The sequence below is a fragment of the Schistocerca serialis genome, chromosome 11 (assembly GCF_023864345.2).
Source record: "Schistocerca serialis cubense isolate TAMUIC-IGC-003099 chromosome 11, iqSchSeri2.2, whole genome shotgun sequence".
Taxonomy (NCBI): Eukaryota; Metazoa; Arthropoda; class Insecta; order Orthoptera; family Acrididae; genus Schistocerca; species Schistocerca serialis.
Genome location: NC_064648.1, coordinates 59476420 through 59492729, shown reverse-complemented (window position 1 = coordinate 59492729; position 16310 = coordinate 59476420). Strand labels below are relative to the sequence as shown.

At 43.2% G+C, this 16310-nt stretch overlaps 2 protein-coding genes across 4 annotated transcripts in view; one reads left to right on the top strand and one right to left on the bottom strand.

Annotated features, from left to right (window-relative positions):
• LOC126427022 (zinc finger protein 99-like) overlaps positions 1 to 16310 on the top strand; it is a 458738-nt gene that overhangs the window by 236098 nt on the left and 206330 nt on the right. The gene's annotated exons all lie outside the window — the stretch shown is intronic.
• The window catches only part of LOC126427021 (neprilysin-2-like), a 266242-nt gene that overhangs the window by 74649 nt on the left and 175283 nt on the right, over positions 1 to 16310 (bottom strand). For all 3 annotated transcript variants that reach the window (XM_050089185.1, XM_050089183.1, XM_050089184.1), the window contains one exon: positions 12963 to 13180. In XM_050089185.1, the coding sequence (XP_049945142.1) occupies positions 12963 to 13180 (218 nt within the window). The remainder of the gene's footprint in view (positions 1 to 12962; positions 13181 to 16310) is intronic.

Here is a 16310-nt window from a genome sequence, read left to right as displayed (position 1 = left end):
TTCCACGAGTATGTCATTTATGTAGTTTAGGAGCTGCAGAGGGCCTCTAAGACTTGCTTGAGGAACGATTGATATTACTTCCGTTTTACTTAATGACATTCCGTCAGGTACTACAAACTGTGAGTTTTCTGACAGGAAGTCACGAGCACAACTGACGCGATACTCCATACGCAAGCAGTCTGACTGGAAGTTGCTTGTGAGGGACGGTGCCAAAAACGTTCTGGAAATCGGAAAATATTGAATCGATTTGACATCCTCTATCGATAGCTTTCATTACTCCATGAGAATTTCTGAATCCATGCTGCCTATTTTTCTATAAGTCTTCTTCGAAGCGATTAATAATATTCAAACACAATATATGTTCCAAAGTTCTACTGCAAATTGACGTTAATGATATGGGCCTCCTTTCTCGGGTATCTACGTGAGTTGTGCCACTTCCCAGTCTCTGGGTATGGATCTTTCAGCAAGCGAGTGGTTGGATATGATTCCTAGGTAGGAACTATTCTATCAGCGTACTCATAAATGAACATGACTGGTATACAATCTGGACTGGTGGACTTGCCTTTAATAAGCAATTTAAGCTGCTTCACTACACCGAGGATATCTACTTGTAAGTTATTCGTATTGGCAGTTTTTCTACATTCGAATTCTCTTATATTTACATCGTCCTCTTTGGTGATGGAGTTTCAGAAAACTGTGTTTAGTAACTCTGCTTTAGTGGCACTGCCATCAGTAACACAACACTAGTTCCTTCTACATCTTCAACATGAGTATTCTGTGATCACTCCCATCTACTAAGGTGAGAACAGCTATGTTCACAGGGCCGCACTCATACTTTGTCCCTCACATACTCGATCGCATCTCACCTGGTCCAAGAAATCGTCCTATTCCACAGAAAACGCCAGAAATTTTCTGTAACAGTGGGAGAAACGTAAGCACTAACATTCCCGCAGTTTGGCAGTTCTACAAGTTGTAACTGCCAATGAGAGGCTCCACTTGGTTATGGCACACGTGGAAGAAACTTGTGGACTCCCTTCCTCACCAAATTCACGCCATTGTGAGAGCTAGAGGCGCTGTTTGATGGTGTTGGCGCCGTGTTCCCTGGAGGGTTGTGAGGAGCCTCTGTTCCTTTTGACTGACACATGAAGGCAAGGAGGGTTCTGTATTGCAGAATCTGAAGAGTGTGGGCATAGCAGTATGTGAGGGTAAGGCACCGTCCGATGTTGAGCGCAAGATGTTCACCACCGAATCTGGGACCACGGTGCTGGTTCATCTGAAGAACTGCTGTATATATCAGCCACCAAGTTCTCGACTATCTATCCCACCAAACTACACCTTCTCAACAGCAGTAATATGTACATGGTATATCATGGAAGAGAAAATAACACAGATGCACTCGATTTTCAAAATATTGATAGGTAATTGTTTGCGAAAATAAAATATTGACAGTTATAATTCACAAAATATTAGACAGTGGGAGAACAAGATACGTTAATATTAGATTTCTAAAAAAAAAAAAAAAAAAAAAAAAAACACTATTGTCATTCCTTGTTTTATTTGTAAGGATTTTTAGCTCAGCTAGTCATCGATGATCGGAGAGCCTTTACAAAAGAGAATGATGACAGAATAATACAGTCGTTTCAGAGAGAGTTCTTTGTAGGTTCGAAAAACTATGCTCCTTTTGAAGTGTACGTTAGGTACAAATGTCTTTATTACACAGAACTATTTCTGCTGCAGTGTAAAAACCATTAAAAATATATTATTCATAATGTACACAGTTAGCCTACAAAATATTACTCAGTCCCGTTCAGATTTATTTAATGCACATACAGCATCGAAATCTAGATTGTCTAATAGTGAAGTTTTAAATGTCTACTAAAAATTGAAATAAACTCTTGTTTGTAATAGACAATGCTGTAAAAATAGTGGAGGATGAGAAAACGTGATTTAGATTCGTATATTTTCCCAGTATAAATTTTGAAAGTTCCCTACGAAAATTTTTATACGATAACATTAATATTTCTACATATTGCTAGTTTCTGCTTTTATTCCTCAGTAATATACTGAAATAATAAGGTAATTTTCAAATACTTGTGTGTAAAAGAAGAAATGATTACTTTGTGTGAGAGACAACACAGGTCTGTATAGTACCACTTTTGTGAAAAATACAGAGATGTGTGCGCATATACATGATGCATACCTTTGACCTTGTAGTCATTAAAATTATTCCAGAGTTATGCTTATGTACACAACTGTCCTTGACTTTCTCAGAAATTATATTTGATTCCGCAGAGATCTATAATTATACTGTACTTGCATGGTGCAACAGCGTTTAGCATTTACAGTTTGCCATTTACCGCTTAGCATTTAGCATTTACCGTTTATCAATTGGCATTTACTGTTTATGATGTCTCACAGGCAAACTGCAAAACTGTTTGACACTGCAGATAGAGTGTATTACAAATGGCTAAAATATTTTATAAGTGAGTCAATCTGTGACACGGTTCCAACCGGTGAGACCTATTTCCTATCGATTTCTTTTCTCTGCATAGTTAAGTAATTGTTGTAAACATGATAACAGTTTTTATGCACTATTTTCAACCAAAAACCTACGAATTCAATTACGAACAACTTAAATTGGAAGGAACGCATAGAAAAAGTTGTAGGCAAGGCAAACCAAAGACAACGTTTCATTGCCAGGACACTTAGACAATGCAACAGGTCTACTAAGTAGCCTGCCTACACAACGCTTATCCGTCCCCTTTTGGAGTACCGCTGCACAGTGCCGGGTCCTTACCAGGTAGGATTAACGGAGTACTTCGAGAAAGTTCAGAGAAGAGCAGCACGTTTTGTATTATAGCGAAATCGGGAAGAGAGTGTCTGTAACATGATACAGGATTTGGAGTGGACAGCATTAAAACAGAGGCGTTATTCATTGCAGCAGAATCTTCCCACGAAATTTCAGTCGCCAACTTTCTCCTCTGACTGTGAAAATATTTTGTTGACACCGGCCTACATAGGGAAAAACGATCATCATAAAAAAAGTAGGGAAATCAGAGTTCGCACGGAAAGATGTAGCTGCTCGTATCTTCTGGAATAACAGAGAATTATTGTGAAAGTGGTTCGATGAACCCTCAGCTAGGCACTTAAATGAGATCTGCAAATTACCCATGTAGATGCAGATATAGACCTGAACTCTAAAATTATACGATCTGTTACGACTGATACACGTGCTTCGAAATGTAAAGTCTGTCAATCTAGTCCAACCTATGGGCCGCACACACACACACACATATATATTTATATATATATATATAATGGACCACCCTGTATACACACACACACACACACACACAGATATTTGGCACGTTCACGATCAATGGACCACCCTGTTTACACACACACACACACACACATATATATATATATATATATATATATATATATATGTGTGTGTGTGTGTGTGTGTGTGTGTGTGTGTGTAAACAGGGTGGTCCATTGATCGTGAACGTGCCAAATATCTCACGAAATAAGCGTCAAACGAAAAAACTACAAAGAACGAAACTCGTCTAGCTTGAAGGGGCAAACCAGATGGCGTTATGGTTGGCCCGCTAGATGGCGCTGCCATACGTCAAATGCATTTTTTAAATAGAAACCCCCATTATTATTACATATTCGTGTAGTACGTAAAGAAATATGAATGGACCACTTTTTCGCTTTGTGATAGATGGCGCTGTAATAGTCACAAAAAATATGGCTCACAATTTGAGACGAACAGTTCGTAACAAGTAGGTTTTTAAATTAAAATACAGAACGTACGTACGTTTGAACATTTTATTTCGGTTGTTCCAATGTGATACATGTACCTTTGTGAACTTATCATTTCTGAGAACGCATGCTGTTACAGCGTGATAACCTGTAAATACCACATTAATGCAATAAATGCTCAAAATTATGTCCGTCAAGTTCAATGCATTTGGCAATACGTGTAACGACATTCCTCTCAACAGCTAGTAGTTCGCCTTCCATAATGTTCGCACATGCATTGACAATGTGCTGACGCATGTTGTCAGGCGTTGTCGGTGGATCACGATAGCAAGTATCCTTCAACTTTCACCACAGAAAGAAATCCGGGGACGTCAGATCCGGTGACCGTGCGGGCCATGGTATGGTGCTTCGACGACCAATCCACCTATCATGAAATATAGTATTCAATACCGCTTGAACCGGACGCGAGCTATGTGCCGGACATCCTTCATGTTGGAAGTACATCGTCATTCTGCCATCCAGTGAAACATCTTGTAGTAACATCGGTAGAGCATTACGTAGGAAATCAGCATACACTACACCATTTAGATATCCATCGATAAGATGGGGGCCAGTTATCCTTCCTCCAAGCCGGCCGCGGTGGCCGTGCGGTTCTCGGCGCTTCAGTCCGGAACCGCGTGACTGCTGCGGTCGCAGGTTCGAATCCTGCCTCGGGCATGGATGTGTGTGATGTGCATAGGTTAGTTAGGTTTACGTAGTTCTAAGTTCTAGGGGACTGATGACCTAAGATGTTAAGTCCCATAGTGCTCAGAGCCATTTGAACCATTTTTTATCCTTCCTCCCATAATGCCGCACCATACATTAACCCGCCAAGGTAGCTGATGTTCCACTTGTCGCAGCCATCGTGGATTTTCCGTTGCCCAATAGTGCGTATCATGCCGGTTTACGTTACCGCTGTTGGTGAATGACGGTTCGTCGCTAAATAGAACGCGTGCAAAAAATCTGTCATCGTCCCGTAATTTCCCTTGTGCCCAGTGGCAGAACTGTACACGACGTTCAAAGACGTCGCCATGCAATTCCTGGTGCATAGAAATATGGTACGGGTGCAGGCGATGTTTATGTAGCATTCTCAACAGTGACGTTTTTGAGATTCCCGATTCTCGCGCAGTTTGCCTGCTACTGATGTGCGAATTATCCGCGACAGCTGCTGAAACACCTACTTGCGCATCATCATTTGTTGCAGGTCGTGGTTGACGTTTGACATGTGGCTGAACATTTCCTGTTTCCTTAAATAACGTAACTATCCGGCGAACGGTCCGGACACTTGGATGATGTCGTCCAGGATACCGAGCAGCATACATAACACACGCCTGTTGGGCATTTTGATCACAACAGCCATACATCAACACGATATCGACCTTTTCCGCAATTGGTAAACCTAAACGGTCCATTTTAACACGGGTAATGTTGTTGTTGTTGTTGTTGTGGTCTTCAGTCCTGAGACTGGTTTGATGCAGCTCTCCATGCTACTCTATCCTGTGCAAGCTTCTTCATCTCCCAGTACCTACTGCAACCTACATCCTTCTGAATCTGCTTAGTGTATTCATCTCTTGGTCTCCCCCTACGATTTTTACCCTCCACGCTGCCCTCCAATACTAAATTGGTGATCCCTTGATGCCTCAGAACATGTCCTACCAACCGATCCCTTCTTCTGGTCAAGTTGTGCCACAAACTCCTCTTCTCCCCAATCCTACTCAGTACCTCCTCATTAGTTATGTGATCTACCCATCTAATCTTCAGCATTCTTCTGTAGCACCACATTTCGAAAGCTTCTATTCTCTTCTTGTCCAAACTATTTACCGTCCATGTTTCACTTCCATACATGGCTACACTCCATACACTTTCAGAAATGACTTCCTGACACTTAAATCTATACTCGATGTTAGCAAATTTCTCTTTTTCAGAAACGCTTTCCTTGCCATTGCCAGTCTACATTTTATATCCTCTCTACTTCGACCATCATCAGTTATTTTGCTCCCCAAATAGCAAAACTCCTTTACTACTTTAAGTGTCTCATTTCCTAATCTAATACCCTCAACATCACCCGACTTAATTCGACTACATTCTATTATCCTCGTTTTGCTTTTGTTGATGTTCATCTTATATCCTCCCTTCAAGACACCATCCATTCCGTTCAACTGCTCTTCCAAGTCCTTTGCTGTCTCTGACAGAATTACAATGTCATCGGCGAACCTCATACGGGCAATGTATCACGAAGTAAATACCGTCCGCACTGGCGGAATGTTACGTGACACCAGGTACAGGGTGTTTCAAAAATGACCGGTATATTTGAAACGGCAATAAAAACTAAACGAGCAGCGATAGAAATACACCGTTTGTTGCAATATGCTTGGGACAACAGTACATTTTCAGGCAGACAAACTTTCGAAATTACAGTAGTTACGATTTTCAACAACAGATGGCGCTGCGGTCTGGGAAACTCTATAGTACGATATTTTCCACATATCCACCATGCGTAGCAATAATATGGCGTAGTCTCTGAATGAAATTACCCGAAACCTTTGACAACGTGTCTGGCGGAATGGCTTCACATGCAGATGAGCTGTACTGCTTCAGCTGTTCAATTGTTTCTGGATTCTGGCGGTACACCTGGTCTTTCAAGTGTCCCTACAGAAAGAAGTCACAGGGGTTCATGTCTGGGGAATAGGGAGGCCAACCCACGCCGCCTCCTGTATGTTTCGGATAGCCCAAAGCAATCACACGATCATCGAAATATTCATTCAGGAAATTAAAGACGTCGGCCGTGCGATGTGGCCGGGCACCATCTTGCATAAACCACGAGGTGTTCGCAGTGTCATCTAAGGCAGTTTGTACCGCCACAAATTCACGAAGAATGTCCAGATAGCGTGATGCAGTAATCGTTTCAGATCTGAAAAATGGGCCAATGATTCCTTTGGAGGAAATGGCGGCCCAGACCAGTACTTTTTGAGGATGCAGGGACGATGGGACTGCAACATGGGGCTTTTCGGTTCCGCATATGCGCCAGTTCTGTTTATTGACGAAGCCGTCCAGGTAAAAATAAGCTTCGTCAGTAAACCAAATGCTGCCCACATGCATATCGCCGTCATCAATCCTGTGCACAATATCGTTAGCGAATGTCTCTCGTGCAGCAATGGTAGTGGCGCTGAGGCGTTGCCGCGTTTGAATTTTGTATGGATAGAGGTGTAAGCTCTGGCGCACGAGACGATACGTGGACGTTGGCGTCATTTGGACCGTAGCTGCAACACGGCGAACGGAAACCTGAGGCCGCTGTTGGATCACCTGCTGCACTAGCGGCGTGTTGCCCTCTGTGGTTGCCGTACGCGGTCGCCCTACCTTTCCAGCACGTTCATCCGTCACGTTCCCAGTCCGTTGAAATTTTTCAAACAGATCCTTTATTGTATCGCTTTTCGGTCCTTTGGTTACATTAAACCTCCGTTGAAAACTTCGTCTTGTTGCAACAACACTGTGTTCTAGGCGGTGGAATTCGAACACCAGAAAAATCCTCTGTTCTGAGGAATAAACCATGTTGTCTACAGCACACTTGCACATTGTGAACAGCACACGCTTACAGCAGAAAGACGACGTACAGAATGGCGCACCCACAGACTGCGTTGTCTTCTATATCTTTCACATCACTTGCAGCGCCCGTTGTCTTCTATATCTTTCACATGACTTGCAGCGCCATCTGTTGTTGAAAATTGTAACTACTGTAATTTCGAAAGTTTGTCCGCCTGAAAATGTACTGTTGTCCCAAGCATATTGCAACAAACTGTGTATTTCTATCGCTGCTCGTTTAGTTTTTATTGCCGTTTCAAATATACCGGTCATTTTTGAAACAGCCTGTACTTATACGTTTGTGACTGTTACAGGGCCATGTATCACGAAGTGAAAAGAGTGGTGCAACTAAAACACTCATATTTCTTTACGTACTGCAAGAATACGGTATGTAATAAAAAATCGGGGTTCCTATTTAAAAAAGACGCAGTTGATATCCGTCTGAGGTATGGCAGAGCCATCTAGCGGGCCAACCATAGCGCCATCTGGTTTCCGCCTTCAAGCTAGACATGTTCCATTGTTTGTAGTTGTTTTCGTTTGACGCTTATATATAACAAATAAATCTCGTTTGCTAAATCCTAGTCACTCGTTTTATTTCTTTCTATGTCAGTCCTGTGAAACAGTAATTGTTCGCAGCTTTGTGTTCCATCAGTATTACACTTGCCTTTTCTACAAGAAGAGAAGCACTTGCAGATTAAAACTGCTGAGACGTGGCCGCCCACACTCAACTACCGTCAGTGGAGCAGCAGTGCGGCGTGGCGTGACTCGCGGCGCGCGGCCAGCAGCCGACTCGCTAGCGCCGGCCGGCTGAGGAGCCGGTGCAGCTGCTGTTTGTGCACGCGGCGAGGGAGGAAAGGGGCTCGGCAAGGGTGGCGCCAAGCGGCACCGCAAGGTGTTGCGCGGCAACATCCAGGGCATCACGAAGCCCGCCATCCGCCGCGTGAAGCGCATCTCTGGTCTGATCTACGAGGAGACGCGCGGAGTGCTGAAGGTGTTCCCGGAGAACGCGGTGACGTGCACTGAGCACGCCAAGCGCAACACTGTGACGGCCACGGACGTGGTGTACGCCCTGAAGAGGCAGGGGCGCACCCTGTACGGTTTCGGCGGTTAGGCGCACAGCAGGCCGGTGTGCTGTGTTGGCCTTCCCGCGGCCGTGCTTGTGGGAGAGACGCTTACAACCTGCCCACTCTTGCCTGTCAGCCAAGCAGGCAAGCTGTCGCACATTACCAGCAGAGCGGGCACACTACTTAACTCCCAGTCATGTCAGGCTACGCCCAACACAAGCAGGCTACAGTAGTCATGCTTGTCTGCCCGTCTTCTCGCTATGCTACACTACGTAGCACTTTATTCTGTACGCTTTCACTGTATTGTTACGAGTGGGGTTAGGAAGTTGATGAAAAGCCTTTGTCACCCGCGTATCACAAGACGAGGTTCAATGAAATTCATTTTGGGTCCTTGTAGGCTAGGAAATAGTGGATTTTATTTGCCCTTTTTTTCCTTTTCGGCGTATTTCATTTTCATTTATTTCGATAGGATCTGGTTTATTTGCAACTTCTCTTTCTCGACTAGTACTGGCTATTCTCAGTTAGAACCACCATCAGGTCAACTGTAATATGTGTTTTCTGTAGCAACAGAACCATCTCCGAAAGTCCAGATCCCTTGGACTTACGAACATGAAGATGTCTATTATACTGCAGATCCAACTAAAGTAAGGTTTGGAACTCTAGTTTCTATAACCACGGTTATAACAATTCAATGACTTTTCGAGATGTGTATTATGGGTTCGTAGAATTCCTCTAAATGACCAAAATAGTTCATTGTAAAGTCCACACATATTATGTTAATCTAAAATGTACATGTGTGCAAGAAAAAGCTTTTCTTTCAAACTAAACTTTCTTCGCATTACGTTACATGCAACTAGCATGGGGTTTTCAACATCCAATGAACCATATTTTTTGCCTATTACAATCAGCGTTTGCCCTAGATCAGGAAAGTCTATATGCTGCCGAATTGACTGAATTCGTTAGCACATATTTCCACACACTTGTCAGCCACTAAGTCTTTGTCCTCTTTCAAAATATTTATGGAATGAGGAAACCGCAGGTCAGATTTACAGACATGTCGTAACACGCTCAAAGGCCCGGAATGACTGTTCTATAACATGGTACTCAATTTGCATTGCGAGCCAACTACCGATTTATTTGAAGCTGCCTCGTAAACACACGAAACCTTTTGCCATGCTGGCCTTGGGCTTTGTTTGCTGACTGGTATACATTCCCAAACTTTTAATTTGTCCTCAGTCTTCTTTTTGTTGGTTTGTGCATTTTGCTGCTCCAACCTTTATGAAATGAGCTGCAGTGAAACTACCTACGCAAACGTATGCCTGGCTAGTCACGTTGGATTGACAGCGCCACCTGTTGTGAGGTGCAGCAGGCTGAAAGTGTCCCGTGAAGCTTGCCAGGCTTCCGGAAACCCGTGTTAGTTCGCTTTTACCACAGTAATTCAGTACACATGTACTCTTCTCTGCGTTGCGGCGGGTTGAGCTGCTTTAATGGTTGCGACAGAGATAGGGGCAGGCAGGCTGGAAGGAGAATTTGTACGCCTCTGCCAGCAGCACAGCGACACTTGTCCACACCGCGCCCCACTCAGCTGACGGCTGGACTTGGTGCGACTTGGTGTGTGGGGAAGTTGTGGGGCAGCGGCCTGCCCAGGCGCTCCTACCGTGGAAGGGCGCTCTCCCTTCACATTCAGTTCAAAGAAAGACATGAACATTCCTCTCCTGTTCCTACTGTAAATGTTTAAACAATACTCGGATTTAAACTTAGGGCCATATGACTGACTATAGATGGTTGCTTGACAATTGACATAGTACACCAGATGTTTAAATACAGGTGTTAAAATTACGAAAACAGAAAAGTGAGTGAGAAATCCAGTAGTCCGTTGTAGCTGCATTTATTTCTTTAAGTCTATTAGAGAGCCACACAACTGGTTTCTAATCGAAATAACTAAATACAGCTACAGTGGATTCCCGGACTTTTCATTCAGTTTTATATTTTTAACAGTTTTAACACCTGAACTTAAACAGTTGTTGTACTGCACGCACTGTCGACCAGTGATGTATAACCGTGTCAGCTGTGGCTGTGAGCACCCAGATCACCCGACGTGAATCCCGTCGAACGCTTATGGGAAGTGATCGAGAGATTAGTCCGTACTCAACATTCTGCACTGGCAGCGGTTTCGCAACTACGGACGGCTATAGAGGCAGCATGGCTCAATATTTCTGCAGCGGACTTCCAACTATTTCTTGAGTCCATACCACGCCCAGCTGCTGCACTACGCCGGGTGAAAGCCGCCCCTACACGATATTGGGAGGTACCCCGTGACTTGTGTCACCCCAGTGTATTTTGTTGCAGTAAGTATTCTCGCCATGACACCCTTTACATTCTTCGTGTGCGCCATATTTTGGCAGCAGGGAAATCCGCTGCGGCTTCAGAGACTCTCGCCCCTTGCTGCGCCAAAGTAACTCCGACACAGACATTACACCTTCTTTCGTAGCTTGTAGGTGTGGTCGGGAAGAATACAGTCAGTAGGACGTTAAAGGGAGAATAAGGACTTAGAACTAGGAGTGAGAGAGGTGAAACGCTGACTCAGTCCTGCAATAAATTTTAGCTAGTAACAGCTAATATTCAGGAACCCTAGAACAACTTATGAGCGACCCAGTATAAGATTGCATGCTCACAGTCCTGTTGTGCAGGTGAAAGTGCCATCATTGGTCGGTCTTGAGGAATTTCAGTAAGACTCTGACACAACTCTCATTTGGTGTAAAGAGTGGCAGTTCTCTTTAAACGCTGATAAATGCAATGCCCTCTAGTGTTCCATATTTATGCAGACGATTTAGGACGTAATCTGAGCAGCCGTCTTAGGTTCTACGCAGATGGTGCTGTCGTTTATCGCCTAGTAAAGTCATCAAAACAAATTGCAAAACGATTTATAGCTGATACCTGTATTGTGCGAAAATTGGCAGTTGATATTAAATAATGGAAAATTTGTGAACATCCACATGAGCAATCCATTATACTTCGGTTACACAATAAATCAGTCACATCTAAAAGCTGTAAATTCAAGTAAATGTCTAGCAACTACAATTACGAACAACTTTAATTTGGAAGAACACATGGAAAATATTGGGAAAAGGTAAACCAAAGACTACTAAAGAGAGTGCCTGCACTACACTCGTCCATCCTCTTTTGGAGTAATTCAGCGCAATGTGGGATCCTTTCCAGATAACACTAGCGGAGTTCATCGACAAAGTTCAGAGAAGTTGATGATGATGTTTGGTTTGTGGGGCGCTCAACTGCGTGGTTATCAGCGCCTGTACAAAGTCTCAACCTTTGCTCAGTCCAACCTCGCCACTTTCATGAATGATGATCAAATCGTGAGGACAACACAAACACCCAGTCATCTCGAGGCAGGTGACCTGACCCCACTAAGAATCGAACCCGGGACCCCGTGCTCGGGAAGCGAGAACGCGACCGCGACACCACGGCCTGCGGACTTCAAAGAAGAGCAGCGCGGTTTTAGGGCAGAGAGTGTCACTGACATGATATAGGATTTGAGGTGGACATCATTAAAATAAAGGCGTTTGTTGCGGCAGGATCTTGTCACGAAATTTCAATCACCATATTTCTCCTCAGAGTGCGAAAATATGTTGTTGACGCCTACCTACATAGGGAAAAACTATTATTGTAATAAAATAAGGCAAATCAGAGCTCGAACAGAGTGATATATGTGTACGTTTTTTTACGCGCGCAGGTCGAGATTGGAATAATAGAGCAGTTTTGTGAAGCTGGTTCGATGAATCCTCTGCCATGCATTTAAGTGTAATTCTCAGAGTGTCCACGTAAACGTAGTTTTAGACGTACGACAGAAGGGAAACCCCGACAATACCCGATTAAAGGATTAGCAATGCTGGTCACACTTAGCAGTTATTTTGGGGTAGTACTAAAAAGCGATACGAAATGTGACAGTCACGTAAAATCAATATTGGGAAAGGCGAGTGTTAACACTGGGATTTCTTGGAATGCAAAGCGTCTGTGCTAGAAATCGCATACAAGAAAGACCACAGTGCGACAAGTTCTAGAATATTGTTTCAGTTTTAGAGTCCTTATCGAGTGGGCATGATAACAAACATGGAGCAATAACTACTTAGAATAGCGCATGCGAATCAGTGACATAACTTCCTGGAGATTTTAAGAGGGAATCTTCAGAGGCCAGACAATGCAGTAGTGAGCTGCTGTTGGGTAAATTTAGAAAATCCGGATTGGACAAAGGCTGTCATGCTCCCAACATCATATATCTCGTGTAGGTTTCATGACAGTAAGCCAAGAGAGACCAGGGTGCATACAGATTCATTAAGACAGCCATTCTTCTATAACCCAGTACACAAATGGATTAGAAAATTGGAAATACACATACTGTTTGCCCTCCGCGATGCACTCTACAGTGGCTTGCCGAGCACCTACTTAGATGTAGAGGTGGAACTCAGGCAGTGCACTGACATCCTGGCTGTGACGTACCTCTTGGGGGTGTGGCCGAGCAGCTGTAAGAGGCGCTCGATGTACGACGGCGCCAGAACGACGACCGCCTCGCTGCTGGAGACGGTGACGCGTGGCGGCAGCAGCGCCTGCAGGAACTCCAGCCACGGCACCGACGGGTACGCCCGCTGCAGCTTCTCCACGGTGGGCGGTTCGTACGGCTGCGTCACGTTGCCCCTCTTCTCTCTTGTCAGCGAGATCTGTAAACCGATGGCGGCCGCGTCACGATCACTGCGCTCGTGTCCAGTCTCCTCTATCAGACTTTAGGAAGTTGCAATACATCCAACAAGAAATTGTTTACGAACTGTGGACTGATATGGAAAAAATTGCCAAAAGATAGGAAACGAAGGGGATGGCACCTACATAAGTTAAGACAACCACTGATTGTGGAGAATGGCTAAGGGAGCATTAAACAAGAGAGGGGAACAACGGAAGATGAACTGGTAACTTTAAAAAATGTAACAGTGAAATCAGCAGAGGATCAAACAGCCAAAAAGCAAGGCCCAGTAGAGGTATTAAACCTAACTGATAAAACGAGAAAATACAAAAAAATGCAGCAAACGCAGCACGCAAAAGAGAATATAGGGACCTATAAAAATGACCGACATAATGAGCAAAATGACTGATCGTGAATGGCTAGAGGACAGAGACAAAACTGTAGAAGCGAGCATAAGTAGGGACAGATAGATGTCACCTAGAGGAAAATCAAAAGATCCTTGGAGAAAAGGGAAGCAAATGTATGAATATGTAGAACTCAGATGGCAAGGCAGTATGAAGCAAAGAAAGGAAAATGGACAGATTGAAGGGATGTATAGACGTAATGAATTCGAAGAAAATATTATAGAGAGGGAAGCGAGTATAGATGAAGGTGATTTGGGAGATATAGCTTAGATGGCAACTCAGCACAAAGCAAAGAAAGGAAAGTTCAAAGGTTGAAGAAATATCTAGAACGGCAATACAATGGAAATGGAAACAGTGTCATAGAAGGGAAAAAGGACACAGATGATTGTGAATGGGAGATATGATATTCGAGAAATGTTTGACAGATCACTTAGACATAAGTCTGAACGAGGGCCCTGAAGTAGACGAGATTTCTTCAGAACACTAAATCATTAAGAGAATCAGTCATCACAAAACAATTCCATCTCGTTGAGAAGATATTTATGAGTACATCAGGGTAGATACCCTCAGACTTCATGCCGAATTTAAGAATCAAAATTCCAAAAATGGCATATGCTCACAGCTATGAGTATCACTAAACCAATAATCAGCCATGGCTGCAACAATGACTTACTTAGAGTGAAAGGAAGACTGTCAGAAGTCAACCTGTTACAGCTCAGTTTGGCTTTCGGATCAATTTAGGAAAGCAGGAGGCGGTAATGAGCCAATGGTTCATCTTGAAAGCTATTTAGAAGAAGAAAAAGAAGAAACAACTTTATTTATGGGATTTCTAGTTTTAGGGAAAGCTTTTGACATTATTGACTGGAATATACTCGTTGAAACTGTGAGGACAGTCGCACGTGGAAACCAAATAGTCATTATAAGAGTCTAAGGGTGTGGAAGGGAAGCAATGGTTTAAAAGAGAGCGAAACAATTTCGTAAAGTCAGCCAGAGATGGCTAATGTTTTGTAAGATCACTTGAACTGAATCAATAATATGGACAAAATATTAGTCGCGCCCATAAAAAAGCACACTGTTCACTTTTACATGCTATAGACAGTGTAAAACTGGTGCCATGCAGTCATGTGACCCTCCACTGAAGACTTCATTCATTGTAGTGACGCAAGAAGATCCTAACCAACAGTGATCTGAGACGGGTCTTGCGCCTTTTCAATGAAAACTCGTTGACAACATGAACTGCTGTTAACGGACGCAGGACCATCTAAATTAGTTTCCAAGTGGAGTCTGGAAGACTTCTTTAATGTTATGAGCATTTAAACTACTGGTAAACGTAAACAGTTAAGACTGTAATGATTTATGTGCATATAGAAGTAACTTACACATTATCTGTGACAAATTGAAACATGGAAGTCGTTTGTAAGAAATTACTGGTAGTCTTCCCCCGTTTTCTGCCGAATCCTAAAGTTAAGGGGACCCAGACGCAAGCGAAATTCCTATGGTCGACCACACTAATGTTGGTGCACGTTTCTCAAAGACTATTTGTTCAAATCCAACCCAATTTGAAACTTACATACTAATGATGGTACTCTATTATCAAAAACTATTTGTTCAAATCAAACCAAATTTGAAACTTGGATAAGTTGTCAAATTTTCTTCAGGTTGTATTGCTTATATGACAGTAACATTGTTATCAGAGTTGAAATTGCAAAGCATACGTCCTAAACAATTAACATTTACTCGTAACGTCCCAGATGCGGTCTCACAGACCGCTAGCGTTTATTGTTACTCCGTTCCTAATGCATAGTCGTGGGGTAGGAGATTACAGCAGCGTCCAGTTGTTGTTTCCCGAAGCTGTCGTGGTTTCCTTTGTCAGTAGCCACTTGAATGCGACGTGGACTACACTATTACTGCTTCTTTCGTGCTAGCGGTCTCTGAGGCTGCACCTTTGCGTTATGGGTTCAGTAGCCATATCTTCGTCTACTGTTCGTGTTTAACGGATCCTGACTTTGAAGATACTGTTTTATAATGGTTTGAGGACAGTTTAGCAAGTAATGTTGAACCAGACAGCGACAATGAGTTTGCAAGTGAACGGAACAGAGTATAGGAACAATGGGAAAGTGAAGACGAATTTGTTTTGGCTCCTGTGAATTCCTTTAATAACACAAGTGATCGAAGTACGAAGACAGAAGTGTGGAGACTGAATCTTTAGCTAGAGGTTCTGCTATAAATACATTAGGTAGAAAAAAATATCGTTACTCGTCGAAGCCTCTTCTAACGATGGCAAACGGCATTATTTTTCCGCATGCTTGACGTTAGTGGGCTGAATGCGTTTACCCTTCACAATTCCTATAAAGAAAATACTCAGATGAACAGCTTTAATTTTTGAAACAGTTCGTAAACTGTATGGTGACACCAAAGATAAAAAGCGAGTTGACGAGTATCACATACCCCGTCAATTTCGTGCATCCTTTTGGGTGTAGCAGAGAGGAGAAGTTGTTGTAGAATGATTTGCAGAAAACGCAAAACGTACTCCACCAGCGACCCAAGAAAGACGAGACAGACACCTTATGTTTGCAGTTGCTGCAAGAAGCTACAAACTTTTCCAGCGAGTGCAAAGAAAGCCTCTGAGAAGAATACTAAACACCTAAAAGGAACTAATGCAATTTGTATTTTTTGAATCATTCGTAGGAGTTCCTTATGTTTTTCTTT